The sequence below is a fragment of the Rhinoderma darwinii genome, chromosome 3 (genome assembly GCF_050947455.1).
Source record: "Rhinoderma darwinii isolate aRhiDar2 chromosome 3, aRhiDar2.hap1, whole genome shotgun sequence".
Lineage (NCBI taxonomy): Eukaryota > Metazoa > Chordata > Amphibia > Anura > Rhinodermatidae > Rhinoderma > Rhinoderma darwinii.
This window is the reverse complement of record NC_134689.1, coordinates 381,199,150-381,209,150: the sequence shown is the minus strand read 5'-3', so window position 1 is coordinate 381,209,150 and position 10,001 is coordinate 381,199,150. Positions and strand designations below refer to the sequence as shown.

Genomic DNA, 10,001 nt, shown 5'->3' with positions numbered 1-10,001 from the left:
TGAAGTGTCGGCTGTAACAAACTGCCGACTCCCGCATCGTATGGAGCGGATTCACATACTTCTCCTACCCGACTTTGGCATATGGATACGTCAAATGTCGGGAAGGGGTTAATTTTTAATTTGTGGAGGGCAGCAATAGAGAGTCCCGCACAGGGCGCCATCCAACCTAAGGCCGGCCCTGGTTATCATGGCAGCCTGGGGGCCTAAATAAGTTAGTAAGAATTATAATACACTGCAATACATAGGTACAACTATTGCCATTCTTTGCCCGTATACTTTCAATTGACTACTATGGTGCTAGATAGTAGCGCAGGACTAGATTGCATGCTTTAAAGCAGGAAAGAATAGGGGGGCCCGCACATGCGCATTCCTGGGTCTGAACCGCCCATTCATGGCACGTCACTAGGGACGTGCCATATACTGGCCATATTCTAGGCATATGGCACCTCAGCAGAGCAGGCAAAGTTCGTAAAATCACCAGTCACATGACCCACGGCATCAGGAAACACTTGCACTTTGGAGACAGAATTTCTGTTTTTAGGTCACCACAGCTACTGAAAAAATAAATAAAAAGTGATCAAAAATTCATAAACTACAAAAACACATTTTATTTTAAAAGAAAGTCTTTTTCTTTGTAAAGTAGTTCATCATAAAAAAAAAATACTAATTAAATATGTATATATTTGGTAAAAAGGAGGAATCACAGTTTTTTTCCCATTCCACCCCACAAAGATTTTTTTTTCCTGTACATTATGCAGTACATTAAACGCTGCCATTAAAAAACGAAAACTCGTCTTGCAAAAATCAAGCACACATATGGCTATGTTGGTGGAAAAATTAAAAAAGTTATATCTTTTGGAGCACGAGGAAAGCAAAAAACAAAGAAAAAAATTAAAATAGCTGCAGCGGCAAGGTATATATATATAAAATTCTGGCTACAAAAGATGCTACATAAAATTCCAATTACCCATTGCTACTGTAAAGATGAATTAAGTTAATTTAATCTTATATACATATTAGATATATCACAGTGATTTATTCTCTATAATCAGTACGTGTTCATGGGCTTTGTCTGGTATTGTAGCTCCGACCTATTTACTTGAATGAGGATAAGCTGCAATACCAGGCACAACCCATGGGTAAGAGTGGCGCTGTTTCTGGAAAAAAACACACCCTTATTATTACCCCTTTAAAGAGGCTCTGTCGCCACATTATAAGTGTCCTATCTCCTACATAAGGAGATGGTCGCTGTAATGTAGGTGACAGCAGTGCTTTTTATTTTAAAAAAAGATCTATTTTCCCCACGTTATTAGTGATTAGAGCTTTATGCTAATAAGTTTCTCAATGGACAACTCGCCGTGTTTTACTATTGACCAAGTGGGCGTTGTACAGAGGAGTGTATGATGCTGACCAATCAGTGACCAATCAGCGTCATGCACTTCTCTCCATTCATTTAGGCAGCGCATAGGGATCCTTTTAGATCAGTATGTTCTGTCTTAAGGGCAGATTCACACGAACGTTGCGTTTTTGCGCGCGCAAACAACGCAGCGTTTTGCGAGCGCAAAAACCATTTGACAGCTGCGTGTGTCATGCGTGTCTGATGCGCGGCTGCGTGATTTTCGCGCAGCCGGCATCATAGAGATGAGGCTTGTCAACGCCCGTCACTGTCCAAGGTGCTGAAAGAGCTAAATCTTTCAGCACCCTCGACAGTGAATGCCGAACACAACAGCGAAAAACCTGTAAAAAAAAAGGTAAAGTTCCTACTTACCGAGAACTTCCCGGCCGTTGCCTTGGTGACGCGTCCTTGGTGACGCGCCTCTCTTGACATCGGGCCCCACCTCCCTGGATGACGCAGCAGTCCAAGTGACCGCTGCAGCCTGTGATTGGCTGCAGCCTGTGCTTGGCCTGTGATTGGCTGGAGCTGTCACTTGAACTGAAGTGTCATCCCGGGAGGTCGGACTGCAGGAAGGAGACAGGAGTAATCGGTAAGTTAGAACTTCGTTTTTTTTTTACAGGTTAACGTATTTTGGGATCGCAAGTCACTGTCCATGGTGCTGAAACAGTTTAACTCTTTCAGCACCATGGACAGTGACTATCTCCTGACGTCGCGTACCGATAATTTTTTTGCCGGGATCGGCCAAAACGAGTTTGGCCGAACATGGTGAAGTTCGGTACGCTTGTCCGGCTTCGCTCATCGCAAAGACACTCCGTTTGGATGTTCGGAAACAGAAAAGCACGTGGTGCTTTTCGGTTTTCATTCATCCTTTTCACTGCTGTTGCGCGAATCACGCTCGTCCCACGGAAGTGCTTCCGTGTGGTGCGCGTGATTTTCACGCACCCATTGACTTCAATGGGTGCGTGATGCGCGAAATACGCAGAGTTATTGAACCTGTCGCGCTTTTTGCGCAGCAGACAAACGCTGCGCAAAAAGCACGGACTGTCTGTACTGCCCCATAGACTTGTATTGGTCCATGCGTGCCGCGTGAAAACCACGCGGCCCGCACGGACCGAATACACGCTCGTGTGAATCCCCCCTTATACGAACACATTAACGATACTGAAGTGTTTAGACAGTGAATAGACATTCCACGGGATGTCTATTCACAATCCCTGCACTTCGTTACTGTTTCTGTGGTAGTTACAGCAGAGGAAGCGTAATCTCGTTGTAACCTGTCATTTACAGCGTAATCTCGCGGGATTACGTTTTCTCTGCTGTAACTACCACAGACAGAGTAGCGAAGTGCAGAGATTGTGAATAGACATCCAGTGGAATGTCTATTCACTGTCTAAACACTTCAATATCGTTAATGTGTTCGTATGAGGCTGGGTTCACACAACCTATTTTCAGACGTAATGGAGGCGTTTTATGCTTCGAATTACGTCTGAAAAAACGGCTCCAATACGTCGGCAAACATCTGCCCATTACTTTCAATGGGTTTTACGATGTACTGTGCCAACGACCTGTCATTTTACGCGTCGCTGTCAAAAGACGGCGTGTAAAATTACAGCTTCGTCAAAAGAAGTGCAGGACACTTCTTGGGACGTAATTGGAGACGTTTTTCATTGACTCCAATGACGAACAGCTCCAAATTACGGCAGTAAAAGACGCCCCGCAAAACGCGAATACATGCAATTACGTCTGAAATTCAGGAGCTGTTTACTCCTGAAAACAGCTCCGTAATTTCAGACGTAATTGCAGTTATCGTGTGCACATACCATTAGACAGCACATACTGATCTAAAAGGATCCCTATGCGCTGACTAAATGAATGGAGAGAAGTGCATGACGCTGATTGGTCAGCCTCATACACTCCTCTGTACAACGTCCACTTGGTCAATAGTAAAACACGCCCAGTTGTCCATTGAGAAACTCATTAGCATAAAGCTAAAATCGCTAATAACGTGGTGAAAATAGATCGTTTTTTTTAAATAAAAAGCACTGCTGTCACCTACATTATAGCGCCGATCTCCTTATGTAGGAGATAGCGCACTTATAATGTGGTGACAGAGCCTCTTTAACCCCTTCCCGACCACCCCATGTAGATTACTAGCAGCCTTAATACTGGGGGAAAACATCGGGTCGGATCACAGCGGTGATCCGAACCGATTAACCCCTTAATTGCAGCAGTCAATAGTGACCGCCGCATTTAAGTTAAAAAACTATACCGGAATCGCTATTTTTAGTCACTTCAGCTCCCAAATAATTTTCATAAATAGGGATCAAAAAGTCGCATGTACCCAAAAACTACAGTTTGTTGCGCAAACAACAAGCCCTCACACTGCTTTCGTGATAGAAAAATAAAAAAGTTGTGGCTCTTAGAATATGACAACACAAAAACAAAATAATTTTTTTAAAACCGTGATTTTATCATGCAAACACCATAAAACATAAAAAACTTATATACATATGGTATCGCCGTAATCGCATCGACCCACAGAATAAAATAAATATGTCATTTGTAGCGCACGGTGAACGCCGTAAAAAAATAAGAATAAAAAACAATAGATGTTTTGACGGCCTAATTCCACTAAATTCATCAAAAAACCTATGGGATCAAAATGCTCACTATACCCCTAGACAAATTCTTTTAAGGGCTGTAGTTTCCCAAATGGGGTCACTTTTGCGGGGTGTCCACTGTTTTGGTCCCTCGGGGGCTTTGCAAATGCGACATGCCACCCGAAAACCAATTGAGTAAACTTGATCTCCAAAAGCCAAATAGCGCTCCTTCGCTTCTGAGCACTGCTATGCTTCCAAACAGTAGTTTATTACCACATATGGGGTACTGCCGTAATCAGGAGAAATTGCTTTACAAATATTGGGGTGCTTTTTCATCTTTATTGCTTGTAAAAATGTATAATTTCTAAGTTTTATTGAAAAAAATTTAGATTTTCATTTTTACTGAATAATTCCACAAAATTCAGCAAAAAACCTGTGGGGTTAAAATGCTCACTGCACCCCTTGATGAATTCCTTGAGGTGTGTAGTTTGCCAAATGGTGTCTATTTGGAGGTGTTTCCACTATTTTGGCACTACAAAACCTCTTCAAACCTGACATGCTGCCTAAAATATATTCTAATAAAAAGGAGGCCCCAAAATCCACTAGGTGCTCCTTTGGTTCTGAGGCCTGTGGTTCAGTCCATTACCGCACTAGAGCCACATGTGGGATATTTCTAAAAACTGCACAATCTGGGTAATAAATATTGAGTTGCGTTTCTCTGGTAAAACCTTTTGTGTTACAGAAAAAAATGGATTAAAATGGATTTTCCGACAAAAAAAAGAAATTTGTAAATTTCCCCTCTACTTTGCTTTAATTCCTGTGAAATACCTAAAGGGTTAAGAAACTTTCTAAATGCTGTATTGAATACTTTGAGGGGTGTAGTTTTTAAAATTGGGTGACTTATGGGGGTTTCTATACATAAGACCTTCAAAGCCACTTCAGAACTAAACAGGTACCTATAAAAATAGGTTTTGGAAATTTTCTTGAAAATGTGAGAAATTGCTGCTAAAGTTCTAAGCCTTGTAACGTCTTAGAAAAATAAAAGGATTTTCAAAAAACAATGCAAATATAAAGTAGACATATGGAATATGTGAAATAGTAACTATATTGTGTGGTATTACTGTCTGTCTTACAAGCAGATAATTTTGGTGTTTTTCACAAATAAGCAATTTATTGACCAAATTTTTCCACTAGCCTAAAGTACAATATGTCACGAGAAAACAATCTCAGAATCGCTTAGATAGGCAAAATCATTCCAGAGTTATTACCACATAAAGTGACACATGTCAGATTTGAAAAAATGGGGCTGGTCCTGAAGGCCAAAATGAGCTCGGTCCTGAAAGGGTTAAGTTTTATTTTTCACTGAAAGGGTCTGACTCATCATTGAGCAATAACTGATTTGGTCAGGAAAACTCGCCACTGACTGATCATTTTTCCGGCAGAGGAACATTTAGAACTACATGGCGGCTAGATAAATGGCTGTCCATGTATTACTTCAATGGCCCAATTCTGCCAGAGAGTATGTCATTGCTTGAGAGTCTTGCTCATAGAGGGAGGTTCAAAGGAGAAGATCCCCTTCAATGATGTCTATATGCCCCGATAGGGAATATGGATAGGAGTTATCATGATTAGGCTGTGTCCACATCAGCGTTTGTGTCCGCATTCAGATGACTGCGCTATTAATTTTGTCAAAACAACGGAACCCTGTCACAACTGTGACAGACGGAAACCATTCGCTAGGTTTCCGTTACCATTGAGTTCAATGTTGAGGGAAACGGAAGCTGGGGTTTCCGTTTGACTTTCCGCTGAGGGGTTAACCCGACGGAAACCTCAGACGGAACCCCTCAGCGGAAACTAACGCTGATGTGAACAGGCCCTAAAATAATCCCTTTAAATTAGTAAAGCTACAGTACTATAGTGTGTGAAATAATTACAATTAGGAAAACCCATTAAGGGGTGACCTTGAATATCCTCAGAACGTTTAGGACTTCTCTGTTCCTCAGGCTATAGACTAGAGGATTTAAGGCTGGCACCACTGCCACATACAACAACGAGAGCATCATGTCCACTTCTGTGGAACTTTTTGAGTCAGGCTTCATATAAACACTTAGTGAAGTCCCACAAAAGAGGAAAACAACTGTCAGATGAGAGGAGCAACTTGAGAAGATCTTCAGTCTAGTAGCTGATGTCTTGATCTTCATAATTGTGGAGATGATGAAACAGTAGGAAGTCAAAATCATAGCAAATGGCAGAAACCCTATAATAAACCCCTCTACTAATATCACAGAGTTCACATATGTGATATCACTACAGGAGAGCCGTATTAAGGCTTTGATATCACAATAGAAATGGCTGATATATCTGGAATCACAAAATGATAAATGAGATATTAGGAAGATATATAGCAATGAGTTCAAGAGCCCAGCAGTCCATGACGTAAGGGCAAGCATAGTGCACACTCTCTTATTCATAATGATGGAATATTTCAAGGGGATACATATAGCAACGTACCGGTCATAAGCCATAGAAGCCAACAGGAAATATTCTGTATCCATACATGCTGCAAATATAAACATCTGAATGAAACATCCGAGGAAGGAAATTTGGGTTTCTCCAGTTATCTGAATGGCCAGGAGCTTCGGCAGGATGCTGGAGGCATAAGCTACATCCTGGACGGACAGGTTACACAGAAAGTAGTACATCGGGGTGTGTAGCCGCGGAGCCGCACATACAACCGCTATGATAATAAGGTTTCCAAGTATAGACAGGAGATACATCAGGACAACGCCCATGGTAAGAACAAATAAGACAGTTTCAGTTGTGGGAAAGATTTTTAAATTAAAATCTCCATAAATTGTGTTATTAATTATTTGTATAGCCATGTTTTAGAATTAGACGCCCATACGTGTAGACAGTGATCACTTTCCACACACCATGTGACAATTTCATATGCTAGAAAATAGAAACATGTATTTACTTGTCAGAGCTAAACAATTCTTATCAAGACACTTTGATTGAAAAAAAAAGGTTTTGAATATTTTTTATTATATTTATGACATTCTGGTCCTTTCCGGTGCTGGAAATGACGATAAGTCGATGGTTACATATTAAATGTACTACTTGGAGAGTCAATTTTTTCTAACAACATTATTCTCAAGATTTATTTTTATTTCTTTATTTGATGTTGAACATGCTATTTTATTATATATATTTATTTGGACCCCTGACCAAAACACTGTTTATGAGATTGTTGGACATCCCATTTCAAACCATGGTCATTAACAGGGCCGACCTTAGGTTGGATGTCGCCCCGTGCGGGATTCTCAAGAGGGACAAATTTAGGCAAACAGGCAAATATATAAATGTAGCCATCTATAACTTGACTCTGATAACTTGCTGCAGTGTGATATCACACAACAAAAGCCATTGAAAAGTCATTGAAAAAGTCAAGATAAGAGATCCACCCATTGTTAATTTAATGCATTAAAAGTCAAGGTAAAGACAGCTACATCTGTATACACACATTCTGGAATATATACTGTACATAAAGGTAAATATATGGACATACATACACATACTGTATATACAGACACACACACACACACACACACACACACAAATACACTGGCAGGAACATATACAAATGCATAAAAGGCACATATATACGAGCACAAATACACATTCACATACATACCCATATATACACAGTGCAGATAATGTAGTAGATGGCACCTGCAGTCCTATATAACACCACAGATAACGCCCAGTGATAACTTTCTGAGTTCAGATAATGTAGTAGAAGATACATGCAGTCCTATGTAACACCACAGATAACATAGTGATAACTCTCTGAGTACAGATAATGTAGTAGTGTTACCTGCAGACCTATGTAACATCACAGATAACACACAGTGGAAACTCTCTGAGTACAGATAATGTAGTAGTGTTACCTGCAGTCCTATGTAACACTACAGATAACAGTGATAGCCCTCTGAGTTCAGATAATGTAGTAGAAGATACATGCAGTCTTATTTAACATCACAGATAACACACAGTGATAACTCTCTGAGTACAGATAATGTAGTAGATAATACCTGCAGTCCTACGTAACACCACAGATAACACAGTGATAACTCTCTGAGTACAGATAATGTAGTAGGGTTACCTGCAGGCCTATGTAACACCACAGATAACACACAATGATAACTCTCTGAGTACAGATAATGTAGTAGATGTTGTCTGCAGTCCTATGTAACACCACAGATAACAAAGTGATAACTCTCTGAGTACAGATAATGTAGTACATGTTACCTGTAGTCCTATGTAATACCACAGATAACACACAGGGATAACTCTCTGAGTACAGATAATGTAGATGTTATCTGCAGTCCCATGTAACCCCACAGATAACACACCGTGATAACTCTGAGTAAAGGTAATGTAGTATATGTTATCTGCAGTCCTATGTAACACCACATATATCACACTCTGATAACTATACCCACACGTATAAACACACACAGAGGCATGCATATTTACACACACTAACATAAAGACATATACACATATACACACACATACTGGAACATATACACACACAAACACAGACACACATAGACACTTACCATCTCTCTTTGCTGACAGGCTCACAGGTTTCTTGTGTGACCGGCTGTGAGCAGAGCTTCCTCATCTGCACTTGCTCCTCGGCTCTTATTTCCTCCGTGTGTGTAACGAGAAGCAGAAGACAGAGCAGAGGCAGAACACAGAGGCGCCCCCTACATGCTGGGAGGGTGAAGCACCCTGCGCACTCGCACAGGTCGCACACCCCTAAGGCCGGCCCTGGTCGTTAATACAGAGTTGGGTCTGCCTTTGGGGTTATAATAGCCTTCCCTTTTCTGGGAAGGCTTTCCACAAGATTTTGGAGTGTGTATGTTGGACAGCTGAAATAGTATTTGTGCAGTCAGGCACTGATGTTGGACAAGAAAGTCTGGCTCATCCCAAAGGTGTTCGAACGATGGAGTTGATGCCCTTTTGTGCAAATAACTTAAGTTCATGTACGTTCCTAAAAGAAACCAGCGATGTTGGCGCATGCTAGAGCCTTTAATCAAGCCAAGGGGAGAGGCTAGATTTAGGATAGAGAGCATTTACAGGGCTTAGGGCTGCTCTGTGATTTAGCGTAGTCTATGGCTTCGGTGCTGAGCAGTTATAACTCAGTATTTCACGTATACCAATGGTGATACAAACGGAACTAAGGTTTCCGTTTGACTTCCCGTTGAGGGGTTCACCCGATGGAAACCTCCGACGGAACCCCTGAACGGAAAGCCAACGCTGATGTGAACAGGCCCTTGTACTGCATGGTGAAAGTCATAAAATCAAATCCCGAAAAATAATTGCGGAATTGCTGTTTTCTTTTCATCCTCCAACCCAAAGAAATATCAATAAATGTCATTCAATACATTATATGGTGCCACAAAAAAATACAATGCGTGAAACAAAAAATAAGCTCTCATATGGCTACGTTGATGGAAAAACAAAAATGTTATAGCTTTTGGAATGCGGTGATGAAAAAATAACGAAAAATTGCTGCCTCTTTGAGACCCAAACTAGGCTATGTCCTTAAGCAATTATTTCACACAGTTTAAAAATAATTAAAAAACTGTAACCCGTTAGTGACCGGCCCATCGTGTTTCTACGTCGGTCACTAACGGGCCTTATTCCGATGCCATAGACTTTTTACGTTGCGGCATCGGAATAAGTAAACAGAGCAGGGAGCTGTCAAATCTCCCTGCTCTCGGCTGCCAGAGGCAGCTGAGGGCTGGGACGTCCCTGCTCTGCCGGGTGAGATCGATATTAGTATCGATCTCACCCGTTTAACCCCTCAGATGCGGTGCACAATAGCGTGCACCGCATCTGAGTGGTTTTGGAGAGAGGGAGGGAGCTCCCTCTCTCTCCCACCGACACCCGGCGATACGATCGCCGAGTGTCAGTGTCTCCAATGGCAGCCG

At 41.5% G+C, this 10,001-nt stretch overlaps 1 protein-coding gene across 1 annotated transcript; it reads right to left on the bottom strand.

The window, feature by feature from the left end:
• Positions 1-5,945: 5,945 nt before the first annotated feature.
• LOC142750537 (olfactory receptor 5V1-like) lies at positions 5,946-6,878 on the bottom strand. The gene has a single exon (XM_075859541.1). The coding sequence runs from the start codon at positions 6,876-6,878 to the stop codon at positions 5,946-5,948; it is 933 nt and encodes a 310-aa protein (XP_075715656.1).
• Between the last annotated feature and the right edge of the window lie 3,123 nt (positions 6,879-10,001).